The sequence below is a fragment of the Agelaius phoeniceus genome, chromosome 21 (genome assembly GCF_051311805.1).
Source record: "Agelaius phoeniceus isolate bAgePho1 chromosome 21, bAgePho1.hap1, whole genome shotgun sequence".
NCBI lineage: Eukaryota > Metazoa > Chordata > Aves > Passeriformes > Icteridae > Agelaius > Agelaius phoeniceus.
Genome location: NC_135285.1, coordinates 2,716,052 through 2,736,653, shown reverse-complemented (window position 1 = coordinate 2,736,653; position 20,602 = coordinate 2,716,052). Strand labels below are relative to the sequence as shown.

Here is a 20,602-nt window from a genome sequence, read left to right as displayed (position 1 = left end):
ACACATTCCAGTGTCGCGCTCGGAGCGTGCCCCCCCTGCTCCCCGGGTGATGCCAGCCCCATCCCGGGGCAGCTCCCGCGGCCGGGGCGGGTTTTAAATCACCCCGAGCGTTCCCATCCCGTTCTCGCCGAGGGGCCCCTGGCTGTGCCGCCCCTCTCCGGTTTGGCACCAAGGTCAGGCTGCTGGGCGCAGGTAGATGGGAGCCCGGCGGTGGCAATGCCAGCACGGAGCCGGTTCTCCCGGTGGCACTGCGGGGGACACCGGGCACTGCCCAGCCCCGGCTGGGGGCACGGCCCCCTGCTCCATCCTGCCCATCCTCCCCTCTCTGGGTAATTAGCCGCGCTAATTACCGGCGGGGGACACTCGCCGCCTCTCCCCGGGACCGGGGGCGGTGCGGGAGGAGTGGCCGGGGGGAGCCGTGGGGCGCCGTGCTGCCGGGCCGCCCCGAGCTCTGCTTCTTCCTCCTCCTCCTCCTCCTCCTCCTCCTCCCTCTTCCCTCCTCCTCCAGCCGCTCCTCCCGCCGCCCGGCCCGGCCCGGCTCCGCTCGCCATGGGAGATGTGGTCTCCACGCACCTGGACGAGGGTCGCCGCCAGCACATCGCGGGTGAGCCCCCGGCGCGCCCCCCGCTCCGCTCACCCCGGGGGGATCCCCGGCATCTCCCCATCCTGCCTTCCATCCCTTTGGGAACCCCCCCCGCTCGGTCTTACCGGGACCCCCACTCTGCTCTTCGCCTCTCTCTCGCCCTTGAAAGTTTTTAATTTTTACTTTCCCCGCGGTTTTGCCTCGGCACAGCTCGGCAGGTACCCCTGGTGCCTCCCCAATGAAAGGCTGCGTTGTGCCGGGGTGTTTGTGTTGGCGGCGGGGCTCGGGGACCCCTCGGGCTGTATGGAGGGGAGAGGGGAGTTGGGCTCGGGGGGATGCTGGAAGCGCAGGGACACCGCTGTCATCGGGCACTAATATTATATATTATATATAATAATAATAATATAATATTATATATAATATATATAATTACATATATATTTATGCAAAAATAATGCTGGCCCTAGCTGGTACATGAGCCTCATCCCCCTTCACAGTGCTGGGAGATCCTTAGGAAAGGATCTTAGGAACCCCCCTCAGAGGTTCTGGGCTGCCTGCACCCCAGGCTGGCTCCAGGCAGGACACGGCACTGCCCCCGCCCGCTCCGTGCGACGGGCAGGGTGACAATGCGGTCATTGAGAGCCGTGTGTCCCCGGCTGAGGATGTCTGTCTGTCTGTCTGTCTGTCTGTCCGGAGCTGCCCGGGAGCCGCGGGGTGACGGCTCTGCAGAGCACGGATCGTGTGAAGCCGTGCCTGGGGGGCTCAGCGCTGCTAACCGGGGTCTGTGGTGACACTCCTGACCCCTGTAAGTGGGGTCACCCCCCTGTCGCCGTGCCCAAGCCCCTTTGCGTCACTCGTGATGCTGGCACTGGGCTCCTCGGGGCTTCGGAGCGGGCAGGACGTGACCTCCGAGCCCTTTCATGTCCCAGCTTTGGTTTCAGCTCCCCAGGCTGGCAGAAAACCCCCTCGGCTCCAGTGGCTGAAGCCACCCCCGCACCTGAGCGGTGTCACAGCCCAGGGTGGCTTCGAGCCGGACCTTGTGCGTCTGGCCGGCAGCTCAAGGGCTGGGGAGCGCCCATGTTTTGGAGGTGGCTCCGCCGTATCGCTGCTCTGTCGCGGCCATAAAGCCACGGGAGTGGCTCTGAAGTCCTTTTGTCCCCAAGGGCTCCGGGGGAAGAGCTGCCGTGGGGCTGGCACAGGCACGGCTGTCTCGCCGTGCAGCCCATCCGCCCTGCCAGGCCCCATCCTGGCAGGAATGCTTACGTGGTATGCGGCTCAGCAGGACGCCAGCAGGTTTCTGAGCTTTGAAGGAGAGCTTGGAACTCGCTCTGGGGTTTTCATCTTGCATTAGTTAAAGTTCCAGCCCGGCTGAGCACCGGCTCGGGGCTGCCTGTGGCGTGTTTGGATCCAAAGCACATCCTGAATTTCTCTGGAGCTTGCTGAGATTGTCTGTGCACAGATAGCTCCCCGTGCAAGCCCCTGTGATCCTAATCCTGAAGAATAACAAGGAGAAGCCTGGCTGGGTTTCCTGGGCAGGAATCTGTCTCTGCTGGGGCAGGGATTGGGTGTTTGCAAGGCCAGGCTGGATGGCTGCACCCTGGCAGGGGCTGAGCTGCTACCCCAGGGTGGGATTTAACCCATGCTTGGGAACTGCAGAGAGCTTTTAATGAGAAAAAAAGATTTCATGAGGGGAAAAAAAAAGATTTGTGTGGAATAGGATTATGGAGCCTGGGCTGGGACATGTCCCGTGCCATGCTGGGGTGGGCAGGGGGGACACACACCTATACTGGGACACTCCCTGGGAGACACTGGGACAAACGGGGTTCCTGGAGCACCTCTCTGCTCCTGCCAGGGCTCCTGGCTGGCTGAGGAGCCCCCGGAGCTGGGAGGGGCTGGAGCCCAACAGGCAAGGCACGACTTGCTGTCAGGCATGCAAAGCAACGTGGCGGGGAAAGCTCCGGGTTTTCCTGCCTAGCTCGGCCTGTTCTCCACTGCTGCTGCCCCAGGAGGGATCCTGCCCTTCTCCAAGCAGCTTTTCCCAGTTGTCTTCCCAAATTTGGGGGGTTTGGATTTGCTGCCCAGGCCCCCATGAGCCCTGCTTGCTGCAGGGACAGGAGCTCTTTGGGCTTGGCAGTGTTTCCTGAGCTTGCAGCTCCTTAGACCAGCAGAGCTGCTGGGGAGAGCCTGGCCCAGAGCTGTGCCCCTCCTGGGAATGGGGTAAAGGCAGGAGGGAGGTGGGAGAAGCCCTGCCATGCCCACAGTGCTGTGCAGGGACAGCCATGCCCTGTCCCAGCCCGTTTGGTGGGGGCTCTGTGAGGCTCATGCCAGTGTCTCCCAGAAGCCACGAGGCACACAGGTGTCACTTGGGTGGCTCAGGAGCAGGGTCCTTCTTCCCAGCTGGGGCTGGAGGGCCCCAGGCAGTCACAGAGGCAGGTCCCTGCCAGCTTTGGGGTGCCAGGGCAGCCAGGTGTGATGCACAGGTGTGATTCTGCATTCCCTTCTCCAAGGTCTCTCTGACCGGTGCTTCCTCCTGCCCCCCTGCTTTGGACATCTTCCTGCCTGACTCAGCCAGTTTGTTTGTCAACACCCTTCAGCTGCTCTCCTCCTCCTCCTCCTCCTCCTCTTCCTCCCAGATGTGGGCTGGGAGTTGTTTCCAAGCTGCTCTGTGGGCTGGAGCAGGACTGGCTCACCCTCCTTGTGCAAGGATGCCCAGCGTGGGCACCATCACCAGGGTGGCAGGGATGAGGTGTCCTGGGAAGCCAGGATGTCACTGGGTGGAGTTTTGCACAGTGTCTCTCATGCCCAGGGCAGTGGGTGCTCTCAGCATGGGACAGGATGAGCTCTTCCCTCATGCTGGGATCCTGATGCTTCCCTGGAGCCTCTCATGGACCCCTTCTCCTGGGGGCTCAGTTGAAGCGTGGCTGGCAGGAGCTCTGGCTGGAGCTGCTGGTCCTGAGCCCAGGGGTGCCAGCACCCAGGGATGCAGCAGGAGCCCCTGGGTGCAATCCCTGATGAGTGGCAGAGCCCAGGGATGCAGCAGGAGCTCCTGGGTGGGTGGCAGAGCCCAGGGTTCAGCAGGAGCTCCTGGGTGCCATCCTGGGTGAGTGGCAGAGCCCAGGGATGCAGCAGGAGCCCCTGGGTGGATGGCAGAGCCCAGGGATGCAGCAGGAGCCTCTGGATGTGTCCATGCCAGAGGGATGTGGGGGTGGGTGGCAGCACAGGGAGGGTCCCTGGGAGCTCACACCTTGCTCTGGCATCTCCGGGGAGTCACCAGCCCGTTAATTACGGAGTGAAGCAGCTGCTAATTTCGGGCTAGGAACTTCCACAGGCAGCAGCCCACGCGGAGGTGGCAGAGGTGACACCGAGCCTCGTCCCTGGGGCGGGACCTGCAGCCTCCCTGCTCCCGGGAGCCTTGTGGGGCATCGGTGTGTGCGTAATATCCCTGATCCCAGCAAGGATAGGACGCTGGGATGGGATCTGGGATGGGATGGGATGGGATATGGGGTGTGATGGGATATGGGATGGGATGGGATGGGATATGGGGTGTGATGGGATGAGCTGGGCTGCAGGGCCGGCTCCAGAGGTGCCTGGCAAACGCCAGAAGGCACCAGGCTGTGGCGTGCCCCGGGGGTGGAGGCTGCTGGCAGCGGGACGAGGCTCTCCGTGGCTTCCCTAAGCGTGACACTCATTTCCCAGCCTCTGCCGCAGCTCAGCTCCAGCCGGCGTGGGAGGCGGAGGCTGCCGGGCTCTGGGGTTGGTTTTGAGGCTGCAGCCCTCGCCCTGCCCCGGGGGCAGCCGTGCAGGGAGGCTCCGAGGGCGCTGCAGCCGTGCCGTGGTTTCTCCCAACGAAACGCGTGTCTTTCATCGCCAAATAAATAACTCCCCTGGCACGTCAGGGCTCCGTGCCAGCGGCCAGGGCTGGTTCTGGCACGCCGGGGCTTTACCTGCAGCCGTCGTGTCGGGGCACGGGGCTCGCTCCCAGCGCAGCGTGTCGGGGCAGGGGACACGGCTCCGGTGGCCTCCCCGGGTGGGTGGGAGCCCTCCCGGCCGTGCCCCCCTGCCTCCCCTCGGGGGGGGCTTCCCCTGCCTGCCCCCGGGCGGGTTTAGCCCCAGGGCTGGGCTGGAGCGAGCCGGGGCACGCAGGGAGGGGAGCGCTGCAGGGGCTGTGCACAGGAGGGACAGAGCCGGGGACAGCTCAGAGCTGTCCTTGGGCCAGCCCGGGGGGAGACAAATGTACCCCCAGAGCAGGACACCTCCACAGCAGTGTCAGACACCCCAAAACCCATGGCAGGAATGTCCGATTAAACCCTTCTCTGACCCAGTTTAAGCCCTTCTCTGACCCAGTTTAAGCCCTTTTCTTATCCAGATTAAACCCTTTTCTTACCCAGATTAAGCCCTTTTCTTATCCAGATTAAACCCTTTTCTGCCCCAGATTATGCCCTTTTCTGATCCATATTATGCGCTTTTCTGCCCCAGACATGGGGCAGCTGAGAGGTGTTTTAAAAACTTTTATTCTATTTTCAGTCCCATGGAAAGGGTGAGACAATACAGATGTTATAATTCACGGCATCACAATCAGAAGCCAACTATTTCCTAATTACAGTATATTATAAATCTTTATTGGCCTATCAGCTTTAGCCACACCATGCTGTAAATGCCTTAAAGCTTTACAAATTCTCTACAAATTCATTTCCCACCCAGGGACACAGCCAGGAGCTGGCATTTCCCAAGCCTTTGCCTCCCCTCCTCCCCAGATCTCTGCAGAGACTGGCTCAGAGCTCAGAGGTCCCCTTGGCACAGCCCCTGCCAGCCCCAGCCCACCCTCCTGGCACTGCCAGGCTCCTGTGCCAGGAAGCAAGGCTGGAGGGATGCAGGGATGCAGGGATGCTCATCCACAGGCGCTTTGTGGGGCAGAGGGTGGAGGCAGCTGAGGAGCAGCTCTCCTGCTCTGCCCCTGCAGGACCCAGCTCTGCTCCCACCCCCCAGTTTGGGGGCGATGTCACCTCCTCCTGGGGTCCCCAAGCAGGGGCTGTGCCCCTCCCTGTCACTCTGAGGCAGGGACAGGCGAGAGGCAGGATTGTAGAAAAGGCAAAGAAGGCTTTATTTAAAGGAACCACACGGTTTTTACAGAGGGGTATGATAGGTTCTATTCCATTGGCTAACTAACAAAAACATCTTCCTCACTCACTGTCTTTGAGAGGAACAGAAAGATGAAGTAGAAAAACACTACCTGCAAATTGTTTATGCTTAACAAATAATCACATCTTTCTAACTCTTTAAAATCTCTCAGAAGCTGCTGTGAGAAACTCTTGCTGTTTCTGTCCCTCTGTCCCATGGCATCTACACCTCCCCAGCTCCTGGCTGGCCTTGGAGCCCTGTCCCCTGCCTGGCTGTGCCTGCAGTGGCTCCATGGAGAGCCCCGTGCTGGGGCCAGCAGGGGAGGAAGGGGCAGAGCAGAGCAGTCCCTGCTTCCTCCCAGTCTCCTGGACCGGCAGGGGAGGAAGGAATAAAACTCCACCTTTTCCCCCTTTTCAAAGGGAAAGAGCAGCGACATTTGACACAGGTCCCAGCTCTGGCAGAGCACAGTGCCCTTCTCCCTGCCTCCCTGCCCTTTGCCATGCCCTCCTGCCCTTCTCCATCCCCTTCTGCCCCTCCCTGGCAGGGATCTCTCTGGGGAATTCCTCTTGGGAGCTCAGACCCCTTCACTAAAGGGGTCCCCAAATGGGACATTCAGGATGGATGGGACACTGCCCTGGAGGTGACAGAGACCTGGGGCAGGATCTCACCTATCTCCTGCTGTGCTGGTGGCTCCTGGAGCACAGGACACTTGTCCTGGCTTCCTTTCTCCTCCTGCCAGCTCTGCTCAGCCCCTTGAGAGGTCTTTCTGCCCAAATCTGGGGTAGGCCAGCACCCAGACCCCAAAATTGTGGTGGCTCAGCATTTTATGAGATGGATACAGAGGAGCTGGACACAGAACCCTGCCCAGCAGCAGGGAGGGAGCTCCAGGACAGCTCCAGGACAGGTTCAGGTCTGTTTTCTTCAAATCCCTCTTGGTTGGGTTGTTTTTTTAGATGCACATAAAAATCTTTGTTTGGTCTCCTCCCCTGGGGCTGGATTGGGTTTCCCACTGGCACTGGCCAGCTGGGCACAGTGTGCCAGGCTCAGCTCCTCTCCTGGGGCTGGGCACGAGGGGACACGAGGGACACAGCTCCTGGGACATCCCAGAGCAAGGACAGCCCGCCCCAGCTGCAGGAGATGCCAAGTTTGCCGTGTCCCCTTTGCCGTGGGGACCTCAGCTCCCTGTCCCCAGCTGGCAGGGGCTGGCAGGAGGGTGTGGATGCTGGTGCACACCTGGCTCAGCTCGGCTTGGCTGGGCTGGGCTCGGCTGGGCTGGGCTCAGCTGGGCTGGGCTCGGCGGGATTGCGCCATCCCGAGGGATGGATGCAATGCAGCCCAGCCGGTGCTGGGGGATGAGCCGAGCCTTATCTGGGGTGGTGCTGGGTCCCACCCTGCTGTGGGGACAGCCAGAGGGGTGGCAGCTCTTCTCCACCCTGCCCAGGTGCTGGTGGCACCCAGGGGGACAAGGGACACGTGGGGTGATGTGGCTGCAGCCAGGATGAGGGCAGGGCTGCTGGTCTAGCTCAGGCTTTGGGGTTCAGCTTGAGCCAAGCCAGGGATGCTCCATCCTCCCACAGCCACCTGCCTGTCCATGGGACACATCCTGGCACTCCTGGGAGTGCTGTCACCTCTGCTGGTGGCACTCTGGGCTGGCACACCTGAGGCCACCTGTGCCCCACGGCTTTGGAGCTCTGCCCCAAAGGCTGCTCCAAGGGCAAAGGGGGCTGGCAGGCTGGATGGGGACAGGGATCTCCTCCTGGGGACAGGGATCTCCTCCTGGGGACAGGGATCTCCTGCCCCATCCCTTGTGGGGATGTGTTTGGGCAGGGAGGCTCAGGGCAGGTCCTCAGTGCAGCCCCGAGAGGCACTGGGACCCATACTGCTGTTTGTTGGTTTTTATTTGTTATTTATGTGTTACTTGTTATTTGTTATTTGTTATTTCTTACTTCTTATTTCTTATTTCTTATTTCTTATTTCTTATTTCTTATTTCTTATCCACGGGCACATTCCTCGCACACACATTTGAGTACGTTTGAGTACTCATGTCATGGAAATAATTGTTTCTGTGGCTTTTATTTCTTAGACATATATGCTCAGGTAAAATTTTCCTTAGTAGGCACCTCCTATTAAAATCTACACTTAGGGATTGGATAATTTGATTTTTTTATTACCTATAAATGTTTTTATTATTTTGCCATTTTAGGAAATGAGCATCAGCCTCACACTTGAGGAAACATTAGGAACTTTCCCTAATGAGCATCAGCCTCACACTTGAGGAAAAAAGATGTGTAACTCTAAGCTTTACAACATTGGCTTCAGGCTTCTAAAGCAGAATACTTTTTTTTTAAGTCCCTTGTGAGAGCCCTTTCTTTTTTTCCCCTCTTTTTCTTTAAACCAAGGCAGCCACACGCTGCCTTGTTCCCAGGAGCAGCGGGACACCGGCATCCAGGGCACGGAAAACTCCCGGCCTCTAACCCTGGGTGTGCCTCGACCCTGGGAAGGGCTTAGGGGCAGGGTTTGGGGACTGGGGAGCAGGAGCAGCAGAAAGTGTGCAAACCTTGCCCCAGAGTGGTTTTGTCAGTGTTTTTTAGCTGTCCAGAGGTTGGGGAGCTGCTGCAGAATTTGCTGCTTCATTTGCAGCGCCGTGCTTGGCTCCGGGGCCGTGCAGGGCCAGGCAGGGGAGCGTGGTGTGTGCTGGCAGGTGGGGTGGGCAGGGAGGGTGCTGGGGATGGGTGTAGGAGTGTCAGGGGTAGGTAGGATGGTGGGGATGGACGGAGACCAGAGATCTCTGCAGCCAGGGCTGAACTTGGGGTTCATTGCAAGGGGCTTGGCGGCAGGGCCCTGCTGGGAGCTGCCAGGCACAGCTCAGAGCAGGCCTGAGAGAAGAGAGGGGAGAGAGGATGAGAGGGTGAGAGAGTAAAAGCATAAGAGAGTAAAAGCATAAGAGAGTAAAAGGGGTAAGAGAGTAAAAGGGGTAAGAGAGCGAAGTTCCCGTTACAATACAATAAATCATCTTCTGTGTTGAATATTCTGATTCTCACTAACCAATCCAGTACAAGATACAAATCCTACAGCATTTCCATACAGCCTATAAGAATCATTCCATTACCATCCTGTGTTACATTTTAAACCCTACAAACTCCTCTTTGGGCCCTTCTGCCAAGCTGGCAGGGTCTGCTCTGACCCTTGGGCCTGTCTGCAAGCAGAGGGTGTTGTTCCATCAAAAGGGGATCACCTTCAGCTGGCCACACCATTGTTTTCCAGTTGTTCAGTAACTGAGGGATCTCAAAGCTTGCTTTCATTTCAATCTCGCTTATAGTTTCCATATTCTCAAAATCTTTTGCCAGACAATCACATTTATAAGGCTTTCCTGTTTCATCTTCCCCAACAGCTGGGCACTGCAGGGTGGGCACAGAGCCCTGGGGGTGCCAGCTGGCGGGGGGACACAGCAGGGATGGGGTGGCAGAGCCGTGTCCCTGGCGGGTGCCTCAGCCCTGCGCTGGCACCACGGGCGCTTCTGACTCATCCGGGGGCAGAGCCCGGCTCGGCTCGGGCACGGCCAGAGAGGCTCAACCGGTTCAGGCCCGGCCCCAGCTGGTTTCTCCAGCGAGGCTCCACTGCCTCATCCCTTCCTGCTGCTCAGCCCACCCTTCCCAGCTCGGCTGAGTCACAGGGCAGCCCGAGCTGCTGCCTGCGGAGGCACCGTGGGCTCCCTTCCCTCCCCCACCGCCCTGCTGAGCTCCTCTCGGGCAATGTTCTCAGTTCTGAAAATATTCCCAATGGATTTTGGGGTGCTGCTGGAGCCTGGCAGTGCCCCTGTCCTGCCTGGTGCTGAACAGTGCCTGGCACAGAGCAGTCTCTGCTCCCCACTTGTGTCAGCCAAGCTCAGTGCCAGTCCCGACAGCAGCCCAGAGCAGGAACACCCGGGCTGGGTTTGGGTGGATTTGGGATGGGTTTGAGTGGGTTTGAGTGGGTTGGGGTGGGTTTGGGGTCGGTTTGAGTGGGTTGGGGTGGATTTGGTGTGGGTTTGAGTGGGTTTGGGGTGGGTTTGAGTGGGTTGGGGTGGGTTTGGGTGGATTTGGGATGGGTTTGAGTGGGTTGGGGTGGGTTTGGGGTGGGTTTGAGTGGCTTGGGGTGGGTTTGGGTGGATTTGGGATGGGTTTGAGTGGGTTGGGGTGGGTTTGGAGTGGGTTTGAGTGGGTTGGGGTGGATTTGGGGTGGGTTTGAGTGGGTTGGGGTGGGTTTGGGTGTGTTTGGGTGAAGGGTGAATTTGGGTTCAAGGATGTCAGAGGGGAAACTCTCCCAGTTTTTGCTCTTCCCACTTTGCTTTCCTTATTCCAGCCTCTCCTGGTGTGTATGAGAGGGGGAAATACAGAGAGTTGCTGGCTCAGCCCCTGGTTTGGCCGTGCTCAGGAACAAAACCTCCAAAACCTCCCCCAGGCCCTGCTCTGTCCCAGTGCCCCCGGGTGAGGAGGAACTGGTGCCCAACTTCCCCCAGTGCTGGCACCTCCTCGGGATGCTCAGCCGGGCTGAGTCAGGCCCCTGTGAGGGAGTTTGTGTTTCTGGGTGGAAATGAGCTCACATCCAAATTCCCGAAACCCTAAACTGCCGGCTGGGGCTTAACCCTTTGGTACCCTGCTGGCTCTGCAGGATTCCTGTGCCCCATCCCCAGTGGCACTGTCCCTTGTGCTGCTGCTGGAGCCACCTCCTGCTGTCAGTCTTTGCCAAATTCCTGCTGGGATGAGCCTGGGATGAGCCAGGACAGCCCCTGGCCATGGGTCCTCCTGTCTGGGTGCTGCTCAGGGCTTCTGGGGTGCCCTGGGCACCTCATCCATGGCATCCTGTGCCCCCCTCCATGTGTGCACCCCATCCTCACCGTGCAGTGCCCTCAGGGGGATGCCCCCACACCCTGTCTGCATAATGGCAGGATTTGGGACAGGGGGATGGCCAAGGGACAGGGGGAACAGCCAGGGGTGACCTGGGGACAAGCAGTGGCCTCAGCCTCCCTGCAGTGCCTCTGTTTCCCTTGCTGGAAGAGCCACCCAGGCCATCACTGGCCCTGTCAGTGCCACCGTGGTGCTTGTCCCTGTCAGTGCCACTGCTCTGGAGCCTGTGCTCCCCTCCAGCAGCCTGTCCCTGCTCACTAATCATTTACGGGCTAAATTAGTAATTAACTCCTCCCCCAGCAGCCCGGGCAAACTGGCCAGGCCAGCACACACTGCCCAGGGGTCACCTGTGCCACCACGTCACAGGCCACCCCCAGCATGGCACAGGGGACTGTCCCCAGGGCAGGGAGCCCCAGCACAGGGACAGAGGCTGTGACCCCCCCTGCCCTCGGACACATCCCTGTCCCCCCTGGCAGGGACACAGGGGACACTGCACAGGGCCAGGGGAGCTGGCCTGAGCCTGGCTGTCCCACGGGGCTGGGGCCCTGCCCTCCCTGCCCAGGGGTTCTGCTTCAATGAGCTGCTTTGGTCTTTTTGTTTCTCTTAATTTTTTCTGGACCAGGAGGAAAATTCCCTGCCTGGGGTGAGGCATCCCTGTGGCATCCATCCACAGGGCTTTGGGCACCCTGCTCCATCCCCTGCTGTCACTCCACTCCTGGGACAGTGGAAGGTGTTGGAATAGGATGACCTTTGAGGTCCCTTCCAACCCAAACCAATTTGTTATTCCATGATTTTACAACATCCCAGGGGCCTTTTTCAAGGGCTGGACTTCCAAAGGCACCTCAGCCCCCCCTCAGTCCCCTCAGGGGACACCTGAGGGCTGTGGGTGCTGGGCCATTCCAAGCATATCAGCAGCAACATTAATTGAGATGAAAAATTCTTTTGGTGTCTCACTGGTGGTTGTGCCATGGCACACAGAGGCAGATTTGCTTAGCTTGATACAGCAGTGGGAGTAACTCAGTGATTCTAGATGGACTTGACAGGAAAAAAATAGGAATTCAGTTCCAAGCAGCAGCAGGTGGAAATCTTAAAGCAGTGAATTGTTTTATTGCACCATTGGCACAATGGGATGTGGCCTTGGAGGAGGATGCAGAAGTTGCCCCTGGGCTTTGGCAGCTGCTGCTGCAGCCCCTGTGGGGGCTGTGTGAACACACAGGGGTGGGTGGGTGTGTTGGAGAACAGAAGGGCCTGGGAGGTCTCCACAGCACCTCTGAAGGGGCCACAAGGAGCCAGAGAGGGATTTTCATCAGGAATTGTAGTGACAGGACAAGGGGGAATGGCTGCGACCTGAAAGAAGGGAAATTAGGTGTAATACAGGGAAGAAATCCTTCCCTGTGAGGTGGGCAGGCCCTGGCACAGGGTGCCCAGAGCAGCTGGGGCTGCCCCTGGATCCCTGGCAGTGCCCAAGGCCAGGCTGGACAGGGCTGGGAGCACCTGGGACAGTGGGAGGTGTGGCTGGAGATGGCACTGGATGAGCTGTAAGGTCCTTCCAGCCCAAACCATTCCCTGATTTCCACTGCTGGGTGTGCCTGTGCTGCTGCAGCCCCTCAGCCCCAGAGCTCTGCTCCCACTGCCTTTGGGAGCGGCTGCCCAGCCCTGGGGACACACCTGGGCTGAGCCACGTCCCTGTCCCCATCAGGCTCTGTCCCACCAGGGACACACAGATACCCCTGTCGGTGCTGAGCTGAGCAAGAATGAGGAGGAGGAGGAAGGACAAGGAAAATTTGGAGCAAACCTGTTCAGGACTGACCTTCCCCTGGCTGGAGCTGCTGACTGGGCTGCCCAGGGCCTGGGCTGTTTCCAGCAGCACTCCCATTTTCACATGATCTCAAGGGCAATGAGGAAAACGAGCTCTGGACACACCAGCTCTGGTGCTGGGAGGGCTCTGTGTGAGCCTGGGGCTGTGGGGGGGTTCCTGGAGCTCTGCTCTCCCCACCCTGGTGAAGAAGCCTACAGGCAGCAAGGGCAGCAGCAGGAGGGATCAGGGCAAGGTCAGGGTTGGGCTGCAGGAGATCAGGGCTCTGGGGCACTCCTGGGTGGCTTTTCCCCAGAGCACAGGCCAGGATCAGAGCTGGCTGCTGCCTCGGGATGTGTCTGTGCTGGACAGAGTCCAGAGGGGGCCATGGAGCTGCTCCAGGGCTGGGAGAGCTGGGGGTGCTCACCTGGAGAGGAGAAGCTCCAGGGAGAGCTCAGAGCCCCTGGCAGGGCCTGAAGGGGCTCCAGGAGAGCTGGAGAGGGACTGGGGACAAGGGATGGAGGGACAGGACACAGGGAATGGCTTCAGTCTGACAGACAGTGGGGTTAGGTCGGGTTTAGGGAAGGAATTTTTCTCTATGAAGGTGGGCGGGCCCTGGCACAGGGTGCCCACCCTGCATCCCTGGCAGTGCCCAAGGCCAGGCTGGACAGGGCTGGGAGCAGCCTGGGACAGTGGGAGGTGTCCCTGCCATGGCAGGGGTGCAAGGAAATGACCTCCAAGGTCCCTTCCAGCCCAGAGCAATCCATGATTCCGTGTGTGGGGCTGATTATGGGGCTGGAGATGCTTCCAAGGGCAGGACACAGCCAGTGCAGGCTGCTGGACCAGCTTGGACAGTTTGCCTTTGGAATCCTGAAGGCAGAATCCACCTCCTGCCCTGGCTCAGAGGGAGCAGGAGCCAGCCAGGGCTGCCCTGGCTGTGACCTCTGAGCACACCAGGGCTGTGCCTGCCCTTGGGGCACCCACTGCTCCAGGGCTGTGCCCTGCCTGTCACCCTGCCCTGGGTGACAGCTCTGGTGGCAGCACTGCTCAGGGGCTGGGCAGGGGAGCAGCCTCCTGTCCTGTTTTCAGCCACAGGAGCCTCGGGCTGACCTGGGACAAGGACACACCTGTGCTGCCCTGCTCTGTCCCTGTGCCCTGCTGTGCCCACAGCACAGCTTGCCTGGGCGATGCCAGCACGGTGTGGGGGCCCTGGGGACCTGGCAGGGAGGGCTGGAGTGTGGCTGGGAGCTGCTGTGGCCTGGCTGAGCCCTGTCCTTGCTGCCAGCATCCCACCCAGCCCTGTACCCAGCTCAGTGTGGGGTTTGGGTGCCCAGAGCCCTCTGTGTGCCCTCTGGAGCTGCTGTGGCCTGGCTGAATCCTGTCCTTGCTGTGTCCTTGCCATCCCACCCTGTACCCAGCCTGGTTTGGGGTTTGGGTGCCCTCTGTGTGCCCTCTGGGCTGTGCAGCCCCTTCATGTCCCCCCTGCTGGAGCCACCACGTGTGCCTGAGTCACAGAGAGGCAGGAGGGGAGCTGGGGGCTGGGGACAGAGCAGCTCTGTCACCAGAGGTGCTGACACAGGGATCCTGCCCAGCCAGGCGTTGGTGCTGCCACTGCTCTTGGAACCCCACAGTGGCTTCCCCCTGCCAGGAGCCAGCCCAGGGACGTGCCAGGACCTGTGCCAGCCCAGCCGCCCCTCTGGGTGTGCCAGGGACGGGCTGGTGCCAGGGGCAGGGTGTGGGGCTGGTCCCAGAGCAAACAGGGGTGTTGGGAAAGCACTGGGGTGGGTGGGTGGCTGGGGACACCCTGCCCTGGGAGCTCCCTGTGGGTGCTCCTGTTTCCCAAAGGGCTTCGTGGGTGTCTGAGCCCACAGCCAGGTGGTGTTGGCTGCAGGGGTTCCCCTCCTCTGCCATGACAGGTGCCAGTCAAGGGGGCTGTGTCCCCTGTCCCCAGATCCCTCCAGCTCTTGGCTGGATGTCCAGCCAAAGCTGCTCATGGAGGGACAGCCACTCGTGGGTGGCTTTGGTCACAGAGCTGGAGCACAGAATGCTCTGTACAGCCCTCAGTGCTCCCTTGTGCTGGCAGGGAATGCTCTGCACAGCCCCCAGCTCTTCGGGGAGGCTTTGCTCAGCCTGATGAAGGAGCCAGGGGGCGGCTGAGGCACTTCCTGAGGGTGACACATCAGCCCTGCCAGATGTGAGGGGTCAGGCCACCCTCTGGCATGGGCAGCATGGGCACCCCCCTCTGCTCAGGCACAGCCCTCCACTCTTATGTCACCCCCAGGGGTCCATGTCCCTCTTGCCCTCCCTGGGTTTGCCACCAGGGCTATGAGGCAGGGAGCACCAGTGGCCCCCAGCATCCCCCAGCACCCTGGAGCATCCTGCTGAGCCTGGGGAGATTTAGTCACCTCGGATGTTTGACTGCAAGTCTTGTTCCAACCTCTGCAAATAATTGACTTTTGCTTTTCCATGTGCTTAAACCCTCCTAATTGGCCCTGCTGTTAATCAGGGAAGAATGAGTGACTAAGCTGTCTCGCCTGCCCGGGGACCGGGGGCTCCTTTTTTTCCCATGGACTGAAAGGAAATGAAACCTCAGAATGTCCTTTTCAATCTCAGCTCTCTGCATGGCTGCCCAGAGCCCTGGCCAGAATCACACAGCCTGGGAGACAGGAATTGCAACAGAGGTGCTGTGTGGAGGCCAGGAGGAGAGGCCAAAACCCAGGCTGAGGAATTCTGTGCTGGGATGAGCTGGGGTGTCTCATCCTTTGCTGTGATTTGTCCCATTTTGGGGGTTTCACCCTGGCCCAGCATGCTGCTGGTCTGTGGTTTGCTCCTGTGGCTGGCAGTGCTGGCATCTCCTCAGGGATGGGTTTATCCCTCCCTGGGCAGCATTTTCCTCTGGAGCTGCTCATCCCATGGGGATTTGCAGCACCCTGCAGCAAAGCTGCTCCTTGTGCTGCCTTGGCTGCCAGCACAGCTCCGGGCTGGCTCCTGCTGCAGATTTTGGCTCCTGCTGCAGATTTTGGCAGCTGCTGGAGGTTTTGGCTCCTCTTGGAGGTTTTGGCTGCTGCCAGGCTGTGCCAAGCCGGTGTGGGGGCTGTTTTGTCTGTTTTGTCTGGGTTTGTGCCCCCAGCCTCGTGCTGGCTCCAGCACTGGGATGCAGGGCCAGGATCCATCCTCCCCGCGCCCATCGCCAGCGCTCCGGCCAAGCCTGAGCTGTCAGAAATTGTTGGAGGAGACTCAAATTCTTCATTTTTCACAGGCTCTGGGGCAAAGTTGACTGGGGAGTTCAAAGTCGAGGCTCTGTGTGCCAAAAGCAGCTCGGGGGGGAGTTGTTTCTGCAGCCTTGGGATGCTTCAGGATGGGGTTTGGTGTGGGACCCCCGTGTGGGGTTGGGGCAGGGGTGGGGAGGTGCTGGGGGGCTCAGGGTGCCCAAGGGGCTCCTCTGGCCACATTGGGGCTGGCAAAGCCCCATCCCTGCTGTGGGGGGTGGGTTTGCAGTGTGCCCCCACCCCCTGCATCCAGGGGCTGCATCCAGGGGCTGCCTGTGGGATGGAGGGGATCTCCTCCAGTGTGGGGTGCAGGGGGATGCCTGGCAGCTCAGGTTCTCCCAGCACCTTGGACTCATCCCAGATTGGAGTTTGGGGTCCTGATGGGGGTCCCTGCCTCAGGTGGGTGAGTATGGGAGGTCCAGGCTGTCCTTTCCCCTCAGCCCAACCCCAGTCCCAGCCCTGCTTTGTGGGATGGCCCTTGTGGGGCACAGTGGGGTCAGGGGGTGTCAGTGATGTTTGGGCTGGGGAATGGGGGGGCTCACCCCAACCCCAGCCAGCTGAGGTGGCCAGAGCAGGGCCAGGAGCTGCACAAGGCACAGGAAGCCCCCGGCACGGCCGGAATCAGCTCAATGTCAGGAATTTCCTGCTGGGGAGAGGAATCCATGAAATTAATGTGAAAGGCCAAAAAAAGAGATCATCCTGACCCTGAATCAGGCTCTGGGCTGCTCAGGGAGGGCAGGAGGCAGCGAGTTCTGCCTTGGTCCCTGCACCAAAGGCTGTTGCAGCATTGTGGGTAAACCAGGACTCTTGAATAATTGATTAATATGATTAAGTAGAAGTTGTTTATTGTTTATATTACATACACTTTTATATTACATACACTTTTACAGATTTTATAAATCTACACTTCTTGATTGGTGTTTTCATTCTGTTCTTTTGTTTTCTGCCTTCATTTTTTAGTGTTTGTGATTGGTTACTGTGTAGGTGTTCTACAGTCTTCTGTTATTTAGTTCTTGTGATCTTGGTATGCAGTCTCTCAGCTTCTTTTTTCTTATTTTAGTACAGTTGATGTTTCAGTAACTTTGATGAATTTTAGGGTGCTTTGAGAAAATTCTAAGAACAGTTACAGACAGTGTGGCTGGTGCACACTGAGGCTTAAGCTGTTCAGATATATTTTTATATTCCAGCAGGCAGGAGGGTGGCTGGGGAGGAGTCTGGTTGGGCTCTGAGGGGCTCAGAGCCCAAACCCAGCCCCTGCCTGACATGGCTGTGCTGTGCCATTGCAGATGTGAAAAGTGCCTATTATATGGCCCTATGCAGATATTTACTATATGTATTATGTTCTATTGATTAGTAGTGTTGTATTAACATTTTAGTAGTATGGTAAATGTAGTTTTGTAGTTCAAATGTAACTTTTGTGGTTAAAATAGAAACTACGTATGTGGGATATTTTTTTAAAGAAAGGAATGAGGTACTCACACTGAGATAGCAGCCACAGGACACCTGAATCTTTCAGAGAAAGAGAATTTATGGCTCCATTATCAGGAGAAACGAACTTCTTCCGACCTTGCTCTGCCATGTAGACCCATCAGGATTCAGAGGAAGAAGTTGGCTCTGCCCAGACAGAATCCTGTGTTTGAATGGAATGTATGCATCATGGATGAGGTGTATGAATATGCAACAGGCTATTGCTTTTAAGGGTTAATCCTCTGTTAATGTGGGTCCTTTTTTGGGCTTATTTTGCCCAGAAAGAGGTACCTGGACTGTCCATAACTCTTTGTTTTTATTGTTTCATATTGTCCTAATCTCAATTTTTATTACTCTAAATTATTACTCTAATTATCACTCTACTCAAATTTTTATTACTCTAATTATATTACTATTTTTATAACCATTTTATTACTATTAAACTTTTAAAATTTTAAAATTTTTTTGTCGTTTTTCCCACAGAGAGGACAGGGAAGGTGCTGGGCGAGTTCTGCCGCTGCTACAAGGAGCAGTTTGGGGTTGCTCTCTTCAACAGCGTCCGCTATGAGATCGAGGGCGCTGGGGGCCCGCAGGCCCAGCTGCTGCACCGCAAGGTGAGGGCTCCTCCCTGTCCCTGTCCCTGTCCTGTCCCTGTCCCTGTCCCTGTCCCTGTCCATCCCCAGCTCCCTGTGCTTCCCCAGCAAGGTGAGGGCTCGTCCCTGTCCCTGTCCCTGTCCCTGTCCCTGTCCCTGTCCCTGTCCCTGTCCCTCCCCAGCTCCCTGTGCTCACCACAGCAAGGTGAGGGCTCCTCCCTGTCCCTGTCCCTGTCCCTGTCCCTGTCCCTCCCCAGCTCCCTGTCCTCACCACAGCAGGGTAAGGGCTCCGTCCCCAGCTCCCTGTGCTTCCACAGCAAGGTGAGGGCTCATCCCTGTCCCTGTCCCTGTCCCTGTCCCTGTCCCTGTCCCTCCCCAGCTCCCTGTGCTCACCACAGCAAGGTGAGGGCTCATCCCAGCTCCCTGTCCCTGTCCCTTTCCCTCCCCAGCTCCCTGTGCTTCCCCAGCAGGGTAAGGGCTCCATCCCCAGCTCCCTGTGCTTCCCCAGCAAGGTGAGGGCTCATCCCAGCTCCCTGTGCTTCCCACTGCAAGGTGAGGGCTCCATCTCCATCCCCAGCTCCCTGTGCTTCCACAGCAGGGTGAGGCCTCCATCCCAGATCCCTGTCCCTGTCCCTCCCCAGCTCCCTGTGCTTCCACAGCAGGGTGAGGGCTCCATCCCAGCTCCCTGTGCTTCCACAGCAGGGTAAGGGCTCCATCCCCAGCTACCTGTGCTCACCACAGCAAGGTGAGGGCTCATCCCAGCTCCCTGTGCTTCCCACTGCAAGGCAAGGCCTCCCTGTCCTTCCCACTGCAAGGACAGAACCCTCAGCAGCATAAGGCCTCCATCCCCAGCTCCCTGTCCTTCCCATAGCAGGGTAAGGGCTCCCAGTCCTTCCCACAGAAAGGTAAGGGCTCCAGGCCTCCATCCCCAGCTCCCCGTCCTTCCCACAGCCTTGACAAGGTAAGGGCTGCCTCCCCAGCTCCCTGTCCCTCCCACAACCGGGTGAGGGCTCCATCCCAGCTCCCTGTCCTTCCCACCACAAGGTAAAGGCTCCATCTCCATCCCCAGCTCCCTGTCCCTCCCACAACAGGGTGAGGGCTCCCTCCCCAGCTCCCTGTCCTTCCCACAGCAAGGTAAGGCCTCCATCTCCATCCCAGCTCCCTGTCCTTCCCACCACAAGGTAAAGCCTCCATCTCCATCCCCAGCTCCCTGTCCTTCCCACAGCCCTGGTAACTGATTCTGGAGTCACTTTAGGGGGGCTCATTCCCCTTGGGTGAGTCACTGCTGGGGACTCCCCAGAGCTGGCACCTCCTGTCTGTCCCTCTCCCTGCTGCTGGCCCTGGGGCTCAGGTTCTCCTCGCTCCTGTGCTGCTGGCCCAGCCCGTCCTGGGGCCACTCCAGGGCTCCCTGGTTTGTCCCACGCCATGGAGGGGCACACAGCAGGGTCAGCTGTGTGCATGCCAGTCTGTGCTCCATGCCAGGGCTGCAGGGACCCCTCAGTGCCCCCCTGAGCAGATGTGCCAGGCAGTGTCCCCCTGCTCCTGGGTGTGAGTGCTGCTCCCACCTGGGCACATCCCTAGGGAGGAGCAGGAAGCCCCTGGCAGGTGATCCCAGAGGTGGCTCTGGGTCTGATCTGCAGCAGCCATCTGAAAGACCAACAAGATAAAACAGCAATGAGAATATGGAATAAACACATCTGCTTCTGGCCTCTCCAATAATCCAGAGCTCCTGAAAAATCCTCCCTGACACCCTCTGCCCCTGGTCCTCTGACAGGGATTTGGGCACCCCAGGGGCTCCCACAGCCTGGCCCACACCTGCCTGTCCCAAATATTTCCTGGGGCTGGGAGGAGCCCCCTGGGTGCCTCCCTGGGGTGGGGAGGGTGTGTGAGGAGGGGACAGCTGTGCTGGGGCTCCCAGGGTGCTGGTGGCTCCCCAGGGTCCCCAGAGCCGTGTCAGGGCTCAGCCTGGGTTTTATTCCATCAGCAGCTGGTCTGCCACGTGTCTCCTGCCTGGCTAAAGGGATGGGATTGGTGCTGTGGCTCTGTGGGATCCTGCCTTCCCCTCTTCCCCAAGGCAGATCAGCTCAGCTGGGGCTGCTCACAAGCTGACATGGCTTGGGGAGCTCCCTGGGCTGGTTTTCTTGGGGTCCTGCCTGGCCAGGTTGGTGGAGCTGCTGTCCTTGAAAGCAGCAAGAGATGTGATTGCCCATGGCCACGGGCTGCTGCTTTTGTCTGGGCCTTAAAGGGGTGGCTCTGCTCAGGAATCTGGGCAATGCCTCCCTGAGCTCAGCCTCCAGCCCTGGCTGCTCACAGAGGCCGTGTCCCTGACCCACCCATGGAGGTGACACCTTGTCCAGGCACCGGGACACGTCCCATCTCTTCAGGGACCTGCCTGGGCCTGGGTGTGTTAGAAAAAACAAAGGAGTGGAGGTTCCTGGTGTCCTCAGCACCCTTGGGTGCCTCAGATGCCTTCAGCCCCCCCCGGGAGGTGCCTCCATCCCCAGGTTGGTTGCTTCATCCAAAAGCTCCAGCAAGCAGCCCAGGAATGTCTGAGGGACAGCAGCAGGGTCAGGAGGTCAGGGACACAGCAAGTCTTGGAAAAACCCCGTGTAGAAATAGGAATTCCTCCTGCTCAGTGTCCTGTCTGCTGCCCAGCCTGTCACAGGGTCCTGGCAGTGCCACTGGGATGCCTCATGTGCTGCCCAGCCCCTCCCAGGGTCCTGGCAGTGCCACTGGAACATGTCCCATGTGCTGCCCAGCCTGTCACAGGGTCCTGGCAGTGCCACTGGGATGCCTCATGTGCTGCCCACCCCCTTCCAAGGTCCTGGCAGTGCCACTGGGATGCCTTATGTGCTGCCCAGCCTGTCCCAGGGTCCTGGCAGTGCCACTGG

At 59.0% G+C, this 20,602-nt stretch overlaps 1 protein-coding gene across 3 annotated transcripts in view; it reads left to right on the top strand.

The window, feature by feature from the left end:
* The window catches only part of NIBAN2 (niban apoptosis regulator 2), a 38,890-nt gene continuing 18,288 nt past the window's right edge, over positions 1-20,602 (top strand). For 2 of the 3 annotated variants that reach the window (XM_077189348.1, XM_077189346.1), the window contains exons 1-2: positions 2-604; positions 17,602-17,732. In XM_077189348.1, coding sequence (XP_077045463.1) covers positions 550-604; positions 17,602-17,732 — 186 coding nt within the window. In that variant the 5' untranslated portion in view covers positions 2-549. Of the gene's footprint in view, positions 605-17,601; positions 17,733-20,602 lie in introns of all 3 variants that reach the window. The other variant, XM_077189347.1, reaches the window with a different exon arrangement.